This window comes from Branchiostoma lanceolatum, chromosome 4 (genome assembly GCF_035083965.1).
Source record: "Branchiostoma lanceolatum isolate klBraLanc5 chromosome 4, klBraLanc5.hap2, whole genome shotgun sequence".
Lineage (NCBI taxonomy): Eukaryota > Metazoa > Chordata > Leptocardii > Amphioxiformes > Branchiostomatidae > Branchiostoma > Branchiostoma lanceolatum.
In genome coordinates, this window is record NC_089725.1 from 9,234,462 (window position 1) to 9,254,983 (window position 20,522).

At 42.3% G+C, this 20,522-nt stretch overlaps 1 protein-coding gene across 1 annotated transcript; it reads right to left on the minus strand.

Moving 5' to 3' along the window:
* Positions 1–4,762: 4,762 nt before the first annotated feature.
* On the minus strand, positions 4,763–20,470 carry LOC136432458 (coiled-coil domain-containing protein 191-like). Its single transcript, XM_066423765.1, has 18 exons — positions 20,239–20,470; positions 19,788–19,826; positions 19,197–19,329; positions 18,809–19,009; positions 16,819–16,991; positions 16,039–16,122; positions 15,269–15,408; positions 14,102–14,276; positions 13,466–13,656; positions 12,068–12,193; positions 11,507–11,642; positions 10,128–10,645; positions 9,542–9,651; positions 8,900–9,084; positions 8,009–8,152; positions 7,062–7,214; positions 5,802–5,956; positions 4,763–5,202 (listed from the first exon to the last, which is right to left on the minus strand). Exons 1-18 carry the CDS (start codon positions 20,338–20,340, stop codon positions 5,007–5,009), a joined length of 2,961 nt encoding a protein of 986 aa, XP_066279862.1. The 5' UTR covers positions 20,341–20,470; the 3' UTR covers positions 4,763–5,006.
* Between the last annotated feature and the right edge of the window lie 52 nt (positions 20,471–20,522).

Here is a 20,522-nt window from a genome sequence, read left to right on the forward strand (position 1 = left end):
ACTATAGTATATCATAGTTTAATATGTAACAAAGACTTTTTGTTGCGGGACAAATTGAGCAGGCAAGATGAAAATGATACACTTAAAAATTATGTTAACAATAACATGAAGAAAATTTACATGAAGAACACTACGTAACGGTTTTGTTTCAAACCTGACCTCCTGAGGTAGGCTGCAACGGTTCAGAATAAAATGGTTTCGCAGAATTGTAATCATGAACCCAAAAGCGTTAAGGAACCGGTTCACATTGATGTTTAAAATTTATGACATGGTACATCTGGATACATGAGGTCATAGTTCTTGGCATCACTTGGGCTTTAGCGCAGGAAAGAGTGAATTCAATGTTTTTAGCTGTCGATCGGAGCGTTTTTGAATCATAGCTTTTTGCTAAGGTTCTCACAAATGTGGGGGAATCAGGATGTCCAGAAGGACCTTGATGGCATTCATCGAAACAAGGACATTATATAGAATTCTATATAATGTCCTTGATCGGAACCAGGAGGTGTACGAGGAAATTGCTATGGGCATGAAGGACAGCAGTTTAGTGCCAATTGAAGACACAACTCTTTGTCAGTGCTCGGAAAAGTGAAAGTTTCAGCTGTCAATAGGATATTTTTGAATAGTAAAATCTTGTTACGGCCGCTTACTCGAGGTGCGGGATTACAACAGAGTTATGCAAATTCAATGTAAACCGTTTTCAGCGCGGGTGCAAGTTTGCATTGCTGACGCAAAATGTTAACCATTTCAATTCTGGGTTCATCCGAAACGGTTTGAAGCATTTTATTTTTTTAATCATGAACGTGGCCTTTAGTTATTGTTGAATAAATGTATTTCAGATGGCAGCTAGTTAACACATTGGTGTGGCTAGCATGTTTTTATATCACTGGTTAAAAAAGTGTTTGATTGCATTTACCAATTATAACTATGAATAAGTCAGTCTCCCCACTTGAATTGCATGGGTATATCTCCCAAGATAGCTCTTCATTCCATATGGCTTTTTTACGAATGTATTCAAGGTGATATTATCTATGTAAAAAAAGTGGTGGAACATCAGACTGAGGACAAGCATGATGCTTTTTTGTAGGTAAAAGTACTAGTGCAATCAATGGAGCAGAAAACCCTACAACTCCTGTATATCATAGCCAAGAACAGTGTCCCGGTCACCGTCATGCGTCACCCCTACGCTTCTCCTCGACAAGTGTATTGGCAGTTCTTTTTGCGCAAACTTTTTAAAACTGTGCTGCACCCCTCCCCACACTTTCTGTCTCAACCGGTGACACTACTTAATAAGATAGCAACTTGAATGACAAGACTCATTTGATAACAGACCATGGGGTGAATTTGAGTAAACCAAATTGCGAATACAAAGTCGAATCCTTGCAACTACGTCATTATGTGCATTGTTTCAAGGGCTGAACGAATCGATCGACATTGACACTATCAAGAATTCTATAGACAATATGTAGTAGATTGGTCGGGAGAGGTGGCTTCGATACTCTTCTAAGTTTATCAGTGTTTATTATCTTTTAAACAAGCCGTTTATCAGTGTCTGTAAATTTAAGTACCATTTTTTTTTTCAATGAACAGCGCACACCCTGTACCCGTATTGTAGCTTAAGTTACTCCTAAACCTTTTAGCGAAGTTGTTTTAGAAATCGTCAATACGCATTTGGGAATCCCCACCACAAACATCCACCAATCTTTGAGAAACCATAATGTATTCACATTGTTATGCAGCCCAGACTTCCACCGCTATTGTTCCTGTATGCAAATGAACATCACTATCATAACATCATGAGTGGCTCAGTAACACTCCATTCAAACAAGGACAATATTATATAATGTCCTTGATTCAAACAACAAAGGAGGTTATATAGTCTATATAACCTCCTTGAAACAACAAGGTTAAAGAATTCGATTTTAAAAGATTCCAAAGTAGAGAGAAGTCAACAGTGGAAGATTTACAAAGTTATGAAAAATTAAACACCTCTGTAATTGAACGGGTATTTTCTTATTTCTTGATATCAGAGTCTCCTGCTTTTGAAAAATTCTTAGGCTCTCTTTACATTATACTTTTGCCGTCAGCGCCACTGGCGTCAGCGCCACTGGCGACAGCGGGAACCCCGTGTAAAGACAATTCCCGTCGACGTAGTCCCGCTGTCAACAAATTTTCTCCCGTCAGCTTCGAAGCCGTCGCCCGTCAGCACAGCGGGAGTCCCCGACAAGTCTACTTAGATCCCGGTATATATATAGAGAGAGAGATTCGCGGGATCCGCGGCGACTTTTGTGCCGTGCATTCATTTCCCCGTGGATATATTTATCGTACTTGTGCCCCCCTCCCCACATTTACGAGTGATGAGCATGGAATATATACACATAAACAAGGCTTTGCATTGTAGCGGGGAGACGCCGTCTACCGTTGTACAATCATACAATTTTGTTTCTTGCTTTTGTTATGCTTACGCCCGATACTTTCTACAAGATGGCGAAATGCAAGCACCGCAGGTGTCTGTCAGATTTCCGGGCGGTGTGTCTAGAGACGTCGCGACAGCGGCCTCCCGACAGTGGGAAATTTCGCCGCTGACGCGAAAAACGTAATATAAACTGCGCCTTAGTTTTGCCAAGGAAGTTGGTGTTGCCAATTTCAATAAAGCACATCACTCTCGCTTGTGGAAAATATATTGGGTCAAGGAGGTTTTATAGCCTCCTTGATTGGGTGTATGTCGTGCCAGGAAATGTTAAAAAATGCATTTAAACTAGTATCTATACTCTAAAAGCAGAGTAACAATTAAATGAACTAAACAATTTAATATCGAGAAGAGTAGGTCGCGGTGTGCTTCGGATAAAAAATCAGAAGGGGTAGCTTTTCACGCCACATAATCAACCTGCAGCCTCCCTGACTAATTAGTCGCAGGACTTGAAATTCAGTACTGTATTTTCCTGTCATACTTCATAGTAAATAAATCCTGTGTTACTATAATGTTAGTAACATAAAACTACTTGCACCCTGCAAATTTAAACTGCACCATCTAATCATTTTCCCGTTCTGTCCATCAAATGTAATAATTTCAAAGTGATATAATTCAAACCTAAATCCTGCAATCTGTTTTAACAAGGAGGTTAAAATATTTTAACCTCCTTGGTTCTAAGGGCAGTAAGGCAGTAAAAAGTGAACATATTGTTTTATAAAGAAAATGGCAACTACCTGAATTGGATCACAGACCTACTTTGAATCATACTTGCTTAATTAGACTGTATTTCACACCAACTGGCAAAGTGTGAGTTGAGTTCTGGAGAGTGAGCCATTGACAATGGAGACCTGGCATTGACTAAGGAGAGCTAGATAATGCCCACATGGCCATTTGAACCTTGGTCGATTTACATTTTTCACACCTTTTCAACCAAATTACCAGTTCGGTGGGCGGGCTTGGGTTCAATGGTCTAGGTGATTCCAGGTGTGATAGCCCCCTGTGGGCGAAAGCAATTGCCACTCGATTACTGGTATCAACCCATGTGGCCATTATGAAGCTGCATTGTGCTCAGACAGGACTACAACGTAAACATGCATTTTCAACTGATCATATCTAAAGCGGTGAACATCACTGACTAATAATTTTTACATGATTATGTTCATGATGAAGAGAGCTTTCAGCTGATACCCAACTTGTAGGCAAAAATCAATCATTTCTGAAGATTCCTAATAGCTTCTGTTTTTCCACATGTGAACTGACCAGTGTTATTTAATTTATTCTATATCTTTTTCTGCTGCAACAAATATACATGATTGCATATTTGGTTGACTTTTTAAAGTGACTAAATCTGCTGGAATTCATACTATCTAACTGTTAGTACTAACCAATGAGGTTCTACATAAAACCTTCTTGTACTAACTAAGACACACAGTTTAAATGTATCTACAACATAGTTTCAGAACTTGGTCCCTTTTCTGGAAGAATATATTTCACATTCTGTGACTCAGAACACAAAACTACCCGTACAATATAAAAAGACAAAGAAATTTAGAAGAGCAGCATTTGCAAAAAATTGATAAAGTACTTTTGGATCAAGTGTTCTCACAGCACAACAAATATGTCATTTATATTATCATCCTAACGGCTTAATTCGTTACAACAGAAAATCCAAATATCCAACATTACCACAATGGAATCAAAGATGTTCAGTGAAAAGGTGATGAAGCTGTTGTAAAAGTCTGGTCATTATCTTAAAGGGCATTGCTTAGGAATACCCCCCCCCCCCTTCTAGCTGCAACTGTACTGAATATCAGAGCTTTCTTCATTAATAGTTTCACCAGATTGGTAAATCAGGAGGTGACAGATGATCACCGAAATGTTGGCTAGATGTTAACTCTTTGGTTGTGTAGACAGAACTTCGTTAGGCCTAAGAAAAAAGGGTTGTGTTTCCGGTTACCCTACCGACCCTATAGCAAAAACCTACCAACCCTATCCTTTTTTTTTGTTCATTGCTAGCAAGGTGTATATAACTGTTCTGATCTGTAATGAAAGTTCAAAACAGAATCAAGCAAGTCTTGCATATTTTTCTGCATCTATCAACAAATTAAGGCTTTGAACAGTTGAGCTAAGAATGTGTAGTGAACATTTTACTTTCGCTGAGAAGATTATGTTTTCGTCAGCATTTGTGTGTTTGTGTGTGTGTCTGTGAACAGTATAACTCGAGAAGGCTCGGATGGATTGTATTCATACTTGGTATGTGGGTACAGGTCTTGAGACCTCAAAATGATAGCGGCTTGCTATGGTACTGCAGCGGAACTTCCAGGTTTGATATCTCGTGTTCTAGTTCAGTTTATACTTGTGCTTGTACAATGTATATCATTCTATAAAATGCACTTGGCAGTTATATAATGTTAAACTGTATTTATTGGATCACTTCAGCCAAAATCTTTTTTTTTTAAAGAGAATTCCTACCTACCAACCCTATTTTTTTAGTGCTGTAACCATAAACACAACTTTTTTTCTTAGGCCTTATCCATTACAGTTTCATCTTAATATTCCCTAGAGAACATGTGAAGTCTTCCTTATCCTCTGCCAGCTGGAGACCCTGGAAGTCAGGCAGGATGTTGGCAACCTTCTTCCTCATCTCCGTCCTCCGCCGCTCCCTCTCGCGCTCCTTCTTCGCCAGGACGGGAAGCTGCTGCCACGCACGGAACGCTTTCTTCTGCAGGCGTCTAAAGGGCTCAAGGAACAAGGGAAACGTTACAGTAACTGTAAATACATATATTTTTGCAGGGATTTAATTTTGCAGTGGAAAGAAGGTTCTCACAGCGTTTTAAGTTTGTGGTCAAATCTACCCCGAGACATATTTGAGGTGTCATTATTTCCACAAAAATAAAACCGATATAAATATTTACAGTAATGCAGAAAATCATCAAGTGCCTTGTTAAACTCACACAGGTTGGTGGCAATAACACAAGAAATGGTATTCATTAATAAAGACAAATAGATCTCTACGACTGAATGAAATATGGAAATTACTTCGGGATGTTTCGAGTGACATCCATCACTCTTCTTCAGTGTCACTAGAAAGTAATCTCTGACTTGTAAAGATAGATTAGCCTTAATAATAAGTATAATAATTGTTTATCTAGATTTCTAACTTTCATCAAGTTGAACGTAAAAAGTAAAGGTACTTTTTATACAACAGATAAAAACAAAGATAGCTTGTATGTGTTCTGGTGCATAAGAGGGAATTTTGTAAAGCAAATGGAAATGGTTTCCCCAGAAATGTCCATGTAAAAAATTCCCCTTTCAATATCTTCAAACTCACATGACATTATGGTCCACAGCCATTCTGTCTTTTTCGATCCCAGCCAGCCTCTCCTCCATGGCGTAATCCATCCACAGTCGGAAGCATTTCTCCCTCATCCTCAGCTGCCGATGCCTCTCTGCCCGCGCCTCCAGGATGGACTGATGCTGGCCATACTGTGAAGACAGTTAAAAGTTAGTTAAAATCCTCCCACACCATAATTATAAGGTGTATAGGGCGGTGCCCATCCCCGTTTCATACCCCTGGGCCACACTGTGGTGCAAATGAATCACTGCAGCAGGGGGCTAGTCCACTGGCAGTGGAGTGTGTTTAACTTCCATACTGTTTCAGAAGTATGTAACATTCTTATAAAGTCTTTGGTATGACTCAATGCACCTCTTGTCCAGAGGTGTCCTACTCGGGAGTTGAACTCGGGCCTTCTGGTTCCAAGTAATCAGAACCAGATGTGGTAAGTAACAGAAGAGCAGACCACTACACCACAGGGAAACCCCATTGTGAAGACAAAACAACTCTTAATGCCTGAATCTCCATTATAAAACCTCTTACATTCAAAGCAACACATCTTTGAAGCCCCTGTCACACATGTATAGGTGACCATGGCCTACCGATCTTCTCCAGACCATGGTTGGGAGTAGGTCGTTGATGAAGGTTTGACATCCTGGTAGTTAGTTGAAGATACTCAATACAAAACTTACTCAAGCAACTGGATAAGCTTTGTAAATTGTCAAATGTTTCAGACAGCATCTGCTGTCTTTTTGTTTGGAGTTAGTCATGAGCAAGGTCATCTGTGGTTGTGAGTTGGTCAGCGAGGTGGCCTACGAGTCTTTAAAAGTCGTCTGCGCAAGTCGTCTACGCCAGATGACTTTTGATTTAGTCGTCTGCGCCAGACAACATTTGATTTAGTCGTCTGCGCCAGACGACTTTTGATTTAGAAACATCAAAGTCGGGAAAGTCATATTCTGCTTGGAATTGGATGAAGAGTAGCAAACGAGCTAGAATAGGAAGGATTCCAGGCTCAACCCAGCTCCAACCTTCTTTGGTGAGTGGTGTGTGACATGGGTTTGAGTCCATCACTACTTAATTACCTTCTACATGATAATAGGCAGAATTGCATTCATTTATTACACCTCCATCACTACAAACTATGACTACACAAAGAATCATAAAAGCATTCCTTCTATACATGTACTATATAAAAGTTTTGTGATGCCAGTACACATTGAATTGACACTAATGATTCAAACAATCTCAGACTCTTACCCTCCTCCACGACCAGAAGCACCTCCTGACAGAGATGAAGTTACAGAACTCGGTGGCCATGTCTGCCTTGTGCTGTAGGATCTCCTGTGTGTAGTCATACCACGGCACCAGGCAGTGTCTCAACAACTCTTCTGTGTGGTGGTCAACAGCAACCTGTAGGATATATTACCAGTGGTGAGAACCAAAGCAGCTGTCAACTAGAAAGGCCGTCAGTTGCTCCTGAGCAAATACAGCATATTTCACTCCCTCCCCAGGCAATAATGGCCGTTTTGTAGTGATCTAAGGCCACACCAATTTTATTCGTTGGTTCTCGATTTTTTTCAAAATTTTCTCGATTTTTTTCCAAAAAAATTGGAGCAACAGGGAACAAACAAAATAGAACTTTGTTTGGTTGTTTGGCCCAAAAATGACATAGTTGAATCATTTGAAGATTTGGCAGGAGAAGAAGAAGAAGAACATGAACAAAAACAATATATTTCACTCTACCCATACTTCCGGTATGGGGAGTGAAACATAAATATTGTAAATGCGTATAAGTTCACAATGATTCAATCTCGCAGAGGTTTTTAGTTTGCAGTTGAAACAAGGTGGTAAGCTGGCAGGAGACAGAACAAGCATTTTTGTGGTGGTTTTAAGTTTGCGATGAAGAGGTTACTACAAAAACCGTGTACATCAAACCACTGCAAACTTATCAATAAATGCATTTACAGCACAGTACACCAAAAGAGAAAAAAATGCAGTCTGCCACACAATCTTAGCTTTACAAAGCTTTATACCAGCTAAACACAGTTAAAGTTAAAATCCTTTCTCACACCTTTTGGTTTGCAGAAAAAAATTCAACCTGGCTAGAGTCCTCCGTGAATAGGTGGCTAGAGTCCTGTTGATAACATCACCTGCACAGTTACATACCGGTAATGGATTGGGATAAACTTAAAATTGATAAACACCTGCATGTTGTGGCGAGACTGGCCCACCAGTTTCCTCCATGCTGCCCACCCCTTGTTCCTGAGTAGACTGTTCCTGTAGTGTTCGTCTGCCGTGGCGTTCAGCTGTGCCTGTCGCTCCAGCCTCTCCTGTTTCTCCAGCTCACGCTGACAGAAAATACAGACAAACTGCCTTTAGAACATGATAAGCATACTCAATGAGATATTAAAACCAGAAATTCTGCTGCAATACCAAGGGAAGCCGCCAGGGGACCCTGATAATTTCTTCCACTGGTCAAGACCTAACCACACACCAAATTTCATATCAATCCATGCACAGCTTCTGGAGTTATGCTCCTAAGCCACAAACACTGTTACAAATGCTGTTACAGACAAGGTGCACCTTCTACCGAATTCATAACCTCCTTGGCCGATGTAATAAATGCTAATGAAGGGGGGAAAAACAGTAAGGGCTTGTTGAAGTTGCTCAGGTACATGTGTAGATCAAACAGACCCTCACAACTACATTGCAAGATGTTGAGATTAGTGAAAAAATACTTGTGGCAATTCTAATGTAGGAATGATACAATGCAAAAATTTGAAAACTAAAAAGGTCCTCTAAACTGGTTCCTGATACACCAACCCCATAGCCCCATATTCTCCAAGCAGAGGTTTTGATCGAGGGGCTAGGAGTGGCCACCCCAACCCCTAGCCCCTTAATCAAAACCTCTGCCTGTAGAATATTAGTCCCGCCCACCTCCGTCAAAATGTATAATAATTGCAAAATAAGAGTGTAGAAATGCAAATATTTGACAGACATGCAGCCACTCTCTCATTGGTTGAACCACTAATTGCCATTCTCTCATTGGTTGAATGGTTAATTGTGATTGACAGCCAGGATTGGTGTATTCCCACCTGTTTAATCAGCCTCTTCTCCTCCCTGACCCTCTCCAGCCGTGCCCTTTTCTCCTCCTCCTCCGCCTGTCTCCTCGCCTCCTCCTCCTCCTGCAGACGGAGTACCTTCTCCTCCTCCTTCCTCCTCTTCCTCTCCTCGATACGGCGCTTCTTCTCCTCCCGTAGAGCTGCACGTTCTTCCATTTCTGTAGGAGGTGGAGGGTTCTCTTCAGTACATTGTATAGCTTACTTCAAGCCTTAGGCCTTAGAAATAGTAATTAATTGCACTCAACCAAGCATGTTGAATTCTGATATATTAACACTTTGGACACACTCTCCTGGCATCAAATGGCATAATGGCTAGGCTAGCGGACATGAGTTCGAAAGGTGTAAATGGGTACCTGACTTCGGTTGGGGATGTAAAAGGCCATGGAAGGGGAGGGTTGGGCTCTACCTTCCAATACCGTGCCCTAGACAACCACCAGCCCCTACGGCCTCAAATTAAAGGCTATAGGACCTTAAGCTTTTTTCTTAACTTTTAAAATTCACTAAATAAACATCTTATAAACAGAGAGATCACTTAACATCATACACACATTTTTCTATCTACGATCTCTCATGTTGTCAATGACATGTCAAAGAGTGGGACAGTGAAGAACTTACTTTTGACAATCGGATCTGCATCCTGTAGAGCTTTGGCCCTGGACTTGGAGGAAGAGGAGTTTCTAGACACAGCAGTGGAAGGACCTGACACACATGTGTCTGTCTGGGACCTGAAAAGAATGATGAATAAGAAACTGAAAAATCACTTCTGGAAACACAGTTTACTTTTAGTATAACAGAATGTCCTGCTTTGCACTGTATATCATAGACAAGTGGTATTACTGCCACTGTTGACATAGGGTAAGTGACCTGTCAAGGTCTATACGGTGTCATAAGACATTGTTGGTTCCTATTACCACCGAATGAACGACTGAGTTCGCAAAGCGAACGAGGTGGTTTATGGGGTGGTTTCAGGAACCGACAATAAAGGTCAGTGAACACTAAACAGGAGATAGCTATTCATATGTTGAATATGGAGAAGCATGATTACTTAGTTAGCTATTGGAGGAGAACAAGCCTTTAAACGGTTTTTCATTCTGCTCTATCCTACATGTACAAGTATATATCATTCTGATATCTATTGTCTCTGTGTACAAATAAACAAAACAAAAATCTGTGTCCACCTCTGTTCCTAAGAACCACTTACATTGCAGATGAGGCATCAGTGCTGTCACTCCGAGCTGAATCTGGTCTTGACCTTTGGCCCTTTGCCCCCTGACCTGCGATGGCCTCTTCAATGGCTTCCCTAGCTGCTGTTGCCTTCTGCATGTCCTGTTGGCAGATGATGAGCCTCTGTTGCTCCTGCAGCTCTTCAATCAGTCTTTTCTGCTCCTTGATTTGTCTCTTTTGTTCCTCTAGGGCTTGCTGTTGGTGACTGTACCTGTGTTCGTAAGTGTTGGGGACATACGGCTTCTTTGGTTGGACAAGTTTGTCCTTCTCTTGCCTGTCCTGATTGGCCAATTCTAATTGTGTTAGATGGGCTAAGGCATTGTTACTGAGGCCCAGGTGTTTCTTGTTCACCTGCCAGGGTTCGGTGGGTTTGGCCAGCCTCCTGGCGTGTTTGCCCTTGTCCTTTTCTGACCTTGAAGACACAGGTTCGCTTCTGTCGGTGCGTACTAGAGGTGCTGATGCTTGTCTCTTCACAGGCTCCTCGAACAGCTCATCCTGTCATACATGCACAAGGTAGTACAAGATGACATGAGTGGTATATTTCAGCTTAGGTCTACATGTAAAGGGAGACTGGAGGGTACTAGGGGGTTATCAAAATGTAGATTCTTTATAATGCAACTGCTACCTAGTCCAAATTCAATGTCAACTTGCAATTATGTTTTTGGATTCATAAAAATATCATCTACTTAACCAGAACACTTGCCTCTAGAGTTTATTCACCTTTTAACAAGTCAAGGTGACCTGGTGTGCTTGGTCAAATTTAGGTGTACATCACAGGCCCTTGTCCAGTCACTGGATGACCAATTATGCACTTTTCTATGCAAAGACTTTTACAAGGTGCAGTGAAGGAAATTGAACTATAATTTCTTGAAAACCATGCATGTTCACGTCAGTTTTATCAAGCCAATGACTAAATTTGTATACATTTGTATGTATGATCAATGTAAGGAAAATTCCCCAATAGGTGAAGGCCCCTAACTTGTAAACAGTTCTACCCCCTCAGACAATCACTACAACCTCCAAATCAGAAGACGCCACCAATCAACGCTCAGCAAAAGCAAAAGACATTCAATGTCCTTCATACCACGAGCCCTAAGACTTTACTACAGTAACGACTCTCGGTAGTCCACGCATCAAATATCTAACATAATTGCTTCTTTGTGCAATAAACCAAATGAATACTACTACTACTACTTCTTGTTGAGACCATGCCATGTACCATGTCTCAATATGTTTCGTTTATGTCTCAGAGGCCTTCAACTTTGACATATGACCTACAATGCATCACACTGCACATGTGCAATTCAAACCATGAAGTAGCTTATATCCAGCACCTTTGGAGTACATTGTACTTACCACTGTTCTCTGACCGTTCTCCATCCTGTCTGACCTGACCCCGCCCCTCCCACTGGTGATGTCCTCCTCTTCCTCCTGCCTGGCTGACCACAGCTTCCCTGAGGCTGCAGCCTCCAGCAGGGCAGACATCTTAGTTCTGTTGGCAACATTAAAGTTGAAGTATCCCAGACATCTTGATAAGACGCAAAGGGGTGCGCCAATCTCCATTTCTGTAATCCTTGGGCCACATATTTGTGCAAGTTACTACAGCAGGGGGCTAGTCCACTGGTAGTGATGTGTGTTTAACTTCCATATTCTTTCCCAAATGCTGAGTGTTAAGCAGAGAAAGCAGTATGTACTATTTCTAGAGTCTGTAGTAATTGACCCGGTCGGGAGATCGAACTCACGACCTATGTGCAAGGCGAACACTCTACCCACTAGGCCATTGCACCGGTTACATTCTCATTGTTATAATTGAAATGTTGCTTTTTATGCATTTTTATATATCAACCGGTCGGTAATATGCATTGGCCTTTTCAAATGGTTACGACCGTATACAAGACAGAAAGGTGCATCTCTGACCTGGTCTCCTCCTGTTTCCTGTACAGCTCCTTCCTGTCCTGTTCCCAGTGTGCGTACAGCACCCAGGCCTGTAGACAGCGCTGCAACACACGTCTCCTGTCGTGTTCAACAGCAGCCTGCTGCTTCCTGAAACAGCATCAACATGTAACATTGGTCTGCCTAAATCCACAGTGTAACCTACATTTGTTGTACAGTCAAACCTGTATTAGCGGTCACCTTTGCATAGCGGCCACCTGCCCATAGTGGTCACTTTTTGTCGGTCCCTTGGATTTTTCCCATTGACATAAGCATTAAGAATTAGGCTATAGCGGTCACCTGTCCAACGCGGTCGCGGCCACACGATTTTCGGTCCCGCGGGTCTGGAAACACTGCAGATAACGGTCACGGCGCATGGTCGCCACAAGATTCGGGAGCCTTCTTTGAAATCCCCGAGGAAAAAATGTCATTATAACTGCAGTGTTACCCATGAAAATGTTGTACATGACCTCAAGCGCCATCTTGCAGCTGTTGTTTTTTCTCCCGGCAAGGAATCCGACCCAAACAGGCTGATTTTACCGTGAAATTCCGCAATTATTTGCTGATAAATGATGTCGCCGCGCAATTGAAAATGACACGGTTGTCTTTGGCAACATTTTGGTCGCATGTGCTCCGGATTGGGGGCGGATCGATGGATCGACTTGGACTTAAATTTGCTTGTGGAAAAATCCGGACCTACCGAAAGCAGTCATCTTGAGCCGATGGTCGTCTTGTGGAAGTGGTCCGTAGACCAAGTTTGACTGTACATGTATGTGAATAAATGTTTCTCAGTGGGTACAGAAAACATGTGCCACTTATTTCTCGTGGTCAATCAACCGTTTCTATAGAGCGGCCACCTGTCCATAGCGGTCGATTTTGGCCAGTCCCTTGAGTGACCGCTATAGGCAGGTTTGACTGTATATCCATTGCTTTTAAAAATGGATTATTGAGGGAATATACTAAATGCAACATCAATAATCCCACCAGAATTGCAAACTTGAGAGACTCTAATGTTCAACACTATAGAAAAATTATAAACAATGTAGAGCATCAGTGACAAAGGTAATCAATAATATTGGCATGAAACAGAAAGAAATGATGGTTAATTCTTTTGCAAAACTAGTGTCCATTAATTCTTGCCAAAAACGAAAAACGCACCGTATTCAGGTCGACTAGTGTTAGTAACTGCAAATTTTGAAATACTTACGACGGTTTTATTTTTGCTGTGACCTCTCCACGAGTATGCATTTCCAATGTATTTATTACATATAACTGTACTTACTGATACGTTTCAACTATGAATTTATAATAAAGTAGACACCGTTGAAACTTTGTCCCTCCTTAAACACTGAAAATTTACAGCAATCAAACATATCAACTTACCTTTTCATGTGTACCAGGTCTCGTTGGTACTTCCTTGTTTCTTTGTCAGTCTTCTTGGACAGTACGTACGTCCTCCATGCATTCCAGGCTCGTAGCGTTGCCTTCCAGTCAGCCATGGCTCTGGCCTTGCCGTACTGGACTCTTCTCGCCACGATCAACCGGTACCAGGCTGAGAAGTGCCTTTGTAAACACTGGGGGAAGGAGATCATTAAACATCTTAGAATCATTTGCTCAGCTAGAGATGGTCCATATTTGCTAAGGTAATGGTAAAGGCCCCATAGCTTTTTCGAGTCTGTAGAAGCAGTGGGTTGTTAAACCACTGTGTCTACAGCACGGTATTGAAAGGCGAAGCTCGACCATCTTCTTTTCCTTGCTTTTTACCTCCCTAACTGATGAAGTCAGGCACGCATTTTACACCTGGGTGGAGTAAGGAAAGTTGTGTAAAGTGCCTTTCCCAAGGACCAACATCTAGCCAGGAAACGAACCCAAGACTTCTCAATTTTGTGTACCCTAGCCCTCCTTGACTAGCCTAACCACTCGACTATTCGATGCCACAGCTAACATGCATATAACGTAGACATCCAAAAGGTACTGATATTTAATACCAAGAATGCAAACAAGGTACAGAAAGTTTACCCTTAAGTTGTGTCTCCTCCTTAAAGTGTCCACCTCTGCATTTTTGTTCAGCTGTCTCAGCCGGTCTTCTTCTTCTTTCTGCCAGTGCCTGAGGTATTCAGAGTCCAGGTCCTCCCGTTGTCTCTGTCGCTGTTCCAACAATCGAGCCTCATCCGCCTCTCTCATCTGTCGTTCCCTACAAAATATGTTTGAACAATGTATGTCATCATCAATCACTAATGTCTCTTCTGCTTGCTGACTTCCCTTCACAAAAGCACATTGTATAATATTATGCACATACACACACATACACACATGCACAGTCATCGGGACTAGCCAAAACGGTATCATGCAAGAAACCGTCCAGGGAGGAAGAAAGAGGGGTAGGCAACGGAAAGGTACATTTAAACCTGTCGTAATGGTCATCACTGCACAAGGACCACCTGGCCATTGTGGCAACTTTTAGTGGTTCCTTCGATCATTTTTTTCATTGACACAAACATTAAGGGTCCAGTCTACAGTGACTGTACAGTCTCCAAGTCCCTAGTACTATAGTCAGGTTTGAATGTACCTTTGCTTTTCAAGTGTCAATCATTCACTGGTACCAGTTAAACTGATGAGAGAAAGAAAAGACATAGTTAAACATGCAAGCATGCTTCCTCTTATTGAACAGGGTTTCATTTGTAGTTTTTACAATCTGTCAGCAGCTGTCTTTTATTCAAACTAGAGACCACCCTGTATCTGTATCTTTATAGCCGGTAAAACCGCCCTTTGGCGTAACACACCAGCTTTGCAAGCACACGGCACAGTGGCAGTTATATCACACTGAGCGCTCGAGCGACCTTTGCACATTTAACTGCAAGTGTTGTTTAAAGCTATCTAGTGAGGATGCTCAGTATTTGGTGGCAATGAGTTCCACTCTACTACGACAGTTCTGGGGTAAAACATATTTTTAGTATTATCATTACTATTGGGTAGGCCACTACTCTCTCTTCGCAGCCAGGGGCTGAATAGTGAGGAGCACACAATTGGCGGGGCTAAATCCCAAGGGTCTGGAGCATTTGCCATTCGGCACTAACTCAGGTGACCTCAATGCGACAATTGCCCCATGGGCGGCCATAGGACTGTAGGTTTTAAGTTATTTAGTGAGGATGCATATTGAACTGAACTGAACGGTGTGATACTGACTTTTCCCTGGCCTCCATCTCCAGTCGCTGCTGTTCGTACATCTCCTTCCTCATGTGCGCCATGATGTGCTGGATCTCCTCCTCCTCACGCTTGGCGCGGAGGGCCTTCTCGCGCTCTTCCCGCAGCACCATCTGGGCTGCCTAGACAACAACGATAAACGCAAACGCGTTCAATCAGATCATTCATTTCAGTAGCAGGGTATATTGTCAAAGAAAGGGGTTGCTAGCACTTCCCCTTTAACATGCTCCAGGCACCTCCTCGAATGCGGGACCCCTATTTTAGGTCCCTTCCAAAAAATGGGTGCAGCCCCAACCATGATGCCCTTCCCAGGATTGAACCAGGGTCTCCTATTTAGCAACTAACTAGAACCAGGAGCTCAACTATGAGGCTGCTACCTAGGGACATCCTTATTTTGTTTTCACAGGATACTCCGATACTGTGTTTGTTTATTTCGCATAATCACTCCAGTATATCACATTGAGACCAAGCTGTGAGGTTTGATCCACTCACACAAGGACGGGCCCCTCCTCTTTTCGACAAGTGCGGTGGGCTCTTAAACATGCGCAAGGCATGGCTCTCCTAAAACGCACCTCAGACCTCAGGCTTCATGTCACATCCGCAAGAATGACTCTAACCGAAGCTACATGTAGGTACTCGTTTTCACCTGAGTTGAATGAGGAAAAATCTTTTACATAAAGTGACTTTCTAAAGGGCACAACATTGGGGTACACTAATTTCATTATTGCACATCTGATTTCTCACCAACATACCTGGAACTTTGCATCTTTTTTCCTTTGCTTCGCTCTTCTCTTTTGTTCCAGCTCTCTCTGCCTTCTGTCCCTGGCCTCCTTCACCTGTTCCAAAAAAAGGGCACTCCAGTTCAAACACTCAGGAAACAATCTTAAGGTGAAAGGAGACAAAAGTTGAATTATGAAGCATTAGAGGAACTTCTGAAAGGATTGTGGTCTATTGGACTTTGCTGCAGAATTGAAGCACACACACACAGAAAGGCACTCTGTCACATGGCATGCATTTCAGTTTTACATTGTATCTATTGGATCACTTCAGCCAAAATCTAAAAAAGGAGAGGGACTCCCTATCTATTGGCCTTGATTTTGTCAAGACCGTAGCCGTAAATACAACATTAGTAATTATAATAAAAATGTTGATGTTTTTTATTGGTCAGAAATTACCCGTGCAATGGCAGCCTTTCTAGTGCTGAATTGGTGTAGTCTTTACAACCACATAATACACATGGGCAACAGATACATATTTGCTCCACACTTGCATTTTGTAGAACTGTCACAAGGGTCTGGGCGGCTGCCATTGGGTGCCACCAGGTGACCTCAATACGACCTTCCCCAATCGAAGTCAGGTACCCATTCACACCTGGCTAGAGTGAGGAAAGTCGTGTAAAGCCCCTTTCCCAAGGGCACAAGATCGGTGACCTGACAGGATTCGAACCCAGGACCACTTGGTTCTGAGCCGAATACTCTGCCATTACGCCACACAACCCCAAACCCCTAGGAAGACTAGGCCCTCCTCATCACCTTTCTATGTCTCATCTCCATGGTCATGTTTGGGTCCTTCCTTGGTCTGGAGTCCTCTGCAGCTTCCAGCTCCTTCAGTGTGGAGTCATCCAACACCTCCAGGTCCATCATACCTGACAGGATCTGCTGCACTGCCGAGTCATCGTCATCATCCTCAATCCGGCTGTAGAAATCTACATGCGCATAAAAATTGTATCCTTGTAATTTACATTTCATATCATTTCAGTCATTGTAACATCCACAGTTTGTTTCAGTTTCAACACCACGAAAACCTCATTTCCACCACGAAATTAATTCGCAGTGAAAATAGTTGAATTTACAGTATTGACAATCAAAATGAAATAAAAAGACAGTACACTTAGTGGGACATAGGGCAGTATGTTGCCTTGCTGTTTAAGTAGCAGCCTGGCAGAGTATGTTTTTACTAGGAGAGGTTGCTAGCCCTTCCCCTTTAACGTACTCGAGGCACCTCCTCGAACATGGGACCCCATTTTACGTCTCTTCCGAAAGACGGGTGTACGGTAGCTCCAACTGAGATGCCCTTCCCAGGATTGAACTGGATAGGATAATTACCATCTGATTGGAACCAGGACTTCAACTGTGAAGCTGCTACCAGTTGAGCTACATCTTGTATTCTACATTACATATCCACTTTCATTTTTACCATTATAACAGCCAGAGTTGGTATTTGTCTTGGACCTTTTGAGTACTGAAATCTTGAAATGTTCATAGTGGTTTATTTATGTGGTTTTCACAGTGATCTCTCTACGGCAAATTTGTGACATGGCAAACACATGCATGTGTTTCCAATATATTTTACTGTACCACAGAATCGTTTCAACTGAAAAATGTGTCCGAGGATGCAAGGACACATGCCTTTCGGGAACACTGTCCATAACATTCGTTTTCGTTCCCAGTGGCTGCCCGTCTATTTCGAGGCCTGGGCGGTGATTAATTTCTCCCAGCTTCAAAGCGTGACCGTCCTTTGGATTGGGGAACATCCAGCGCTGTCCCCTTTTGAAATGTCAGCCTAAACAAAACCCAGCCTCATCAATTATGATCGTTTTTCATATCTTTGGAGACCTGGGTGGGTTGCAATTAAATTTACACAGTGGTGCTACTACATATGAGGACGCCGATTAATTATTTTGTTCAGACAACCCATATGTACATATGAAATGAAAAGCTTCTACATGGTATGAATCAACACACACATCTAAAGGTGGTTATTTTGACATGCCTTTTAGCCAGTGATCTCTAGTGGTGCGGATCGGTCCGGCCGGACCGGTTCCGGACTTGTAAAACGTTTAGGTTCAAGTCCAAAAAAACCTAAACGTCTGGAAACAAGTCCGGACTTGAAAAAAAATTCTCTCACTTATACACTCCTTTTTGTTTTAAACCTTCTTAAACCTTCCTTAAATCGTGAAATTTGCACTAGAAAAATATTAAAACATTGCTGTTTTTGTGTTTATAACTGAACTCTTGTGTTAATTACTGACTGTATATAATTCCGTATATATAGTTTTCAAATTACGTGTTAAATATCTGCCAATATGCAATTCTACATGTAACACGAAAAAATATTCCAAAATTATTGTTCAGGTCCGGACTTTCAAGTCCGGACCTGAACCTAAACCTCTGGACTCGAGTCCGAACCTAAACCTAAACTCGGGTTTAGATCCACACCACTAGTGATCTCAGATAATGACAGCGATGTAGATACAGAAATGTTCGCGGTGAACTTTCAGCGCAAACTTAAAAGTTAAACCACCCCGAAACTTTATGCGCACCTATGACTGTAGCCATTGATAGGAGAACTACCGAGAGCAATGGAGGACAGGGAGGACTGGAGGAGGAAGGTAATGTTCATCCGTGACACTCTCACGACAAGATGATGATGATGACTGTAGCGCTACTATTGTTTCAAACAGGAACTTAAAACCACCGCAAAATAAAAACCACACAGAACTTAAAAATGCATTTACAGTACCTCGAGCCCTCTGTGAGGCAGATCCATCTGTTGTGTCGTCAGTGAAGGTGTAATTCTCCTCCAGTAGACTGTCCAGCATGCCGTCTGCCGGGGAGTTCCCGGCTGTGGCCTTGGCAGACGGAACCTCCGACCAGTCCTCATCATCCACGTCGAAGTCCAAGTTCACCTTCTCACTCATCCAAGTGCTCAGCAACTCTTGGGCTGAAACAATAAAGGAATAGTACAGGCTTTTAGCTAGGATTTATAGACAGGGTATCCAAAAATTGGGGGGGGGGCAGACTTCATTACTTAGTATTGGGCTCTATGGGTTAACATTTACCCAGTAGCTTTGCATATCAATCAATTTTCATGTTGTCCCAGTTTCTGGTATGAGGAGGAAATGTCTGACCTTCATTATAGGTTGCGTCATGTTCCCTGAGCTGGTCGACTGTCTCCAGGGCCGCGGCGTGGCCATTGGTCCTGCCCGCCGCCCGCGGGCCTAGCGCCGCCACCGCTGCTCGGTCAGACGCCTTCTGTACTTTCTGTAACGTGTGAAATGTCAATCAAAACAAGATCTCAATTAAAGGTAAATGATTAGATATGTTGAGTGTAAGAGTGAGGTGACTGTATGATCACTGAAGATGAAAATTCAACAGTTGCGACAGACTCGTAAAAGTAGTCTCCTTATTGTATATGGTACGGGGGAAATATGAATATTTGTATGTACTATGTGTCTGTTCTGGCGTTGAGTGTTTAAAATTTGAGATGGTGGCTTCCCCGGTTGCGCCCCTCAGCTGATTTCAGTAGACTGTCATCCGTGTTTATATTAATATGATTGTTAACTAGTTAGTTTGTATAAAAAGGTGAGGTGGGCATTCCTCCCTTCGGAGAGAAGGGGCCACTGCAGGTCATTGAGCTTGCGTTATACAGTTACACGTATTAGGGTTGAGGTGTCAAGTTACCAAGTTGTCCTGATACTGTTAATCTGATGTAGTCATACCTTTATCCAGTCTTGAACATCATCCACTGCTGTCAGACTCTGCACATATGCATGGAATGAAACAAAATTTAGATCATAACAAATCATGTTTGGTATACAAATACTGCCTTCAGCCTAAGCCTACATCTCAGAGGTATACTAGTACTATGGTTGTTTAGGCTGCATTATGCTCGGCCATAACTTACACTTATCAAGTTCTGATCAAACATGTAGTGTCGGTAACGTTAACGATCAAATTATATAAATTGCAACACAAAATTTCTAAAGCTACTCTAAGTTGAACTGTACGCATGTAACAGTACTATACGTTCTTCCACAGTGCTAGAGAAAGCTTCTATCGGAGATCTCTTACCATGTACAAATATACAAACACAGAAAAAAGTGGCTGACCAAAAAGAAAGAACGATAAACCTTTTGTATGATGATAATTATCTTGATTAGATCAACTCACCTGTTTGGAGAGAGCCCCAGAACTATCACCGGTCTGAGATTGGGAGGGAAACTTCTCTGTTCTCCTTCTCCATTTGAACAAACTCGGGTTACTCTGCGCCATGTTAACCCCCTGTACCTTACACTCACTCTGTGACTACCACATATACTGGCGGTTGCCGTTCAGATGTTGTTTTACGCTACTTTGTAAACAAACTATTTCTTTTCACCTGCCCGTCCGCCATATTGTTTTCCGTCAACTCACGTTCCCACACACATCTCGCGAGAACTTACGAGAAAAGATCC

Excerpts from the sequence above, each read along its gene's own strand:
- LOC136432458 (XM_066423765.1), bottom strand. The coding sequence starts at position 20,340 with ATGGCGCAGAGTAACCCGAGTTTGTTCAAATGGAGAAGGAGAACAGAG. Across the intron at positions 16,992-18,808 it reads TGCCTCACAGAGGGCTCGAG|ATTTCTACAGCCGGATTGAG; the intron begins GTACTGTAAATG and ends ATGCGCATGTAG. Across the intron at positions 7,215-8,008 it reads AGTCTCGCCACAACATGCAG|GTTGCTGTTGACCACCACAC; the intron begins GTGTTTATCAAT and ends TATATCCTACAG.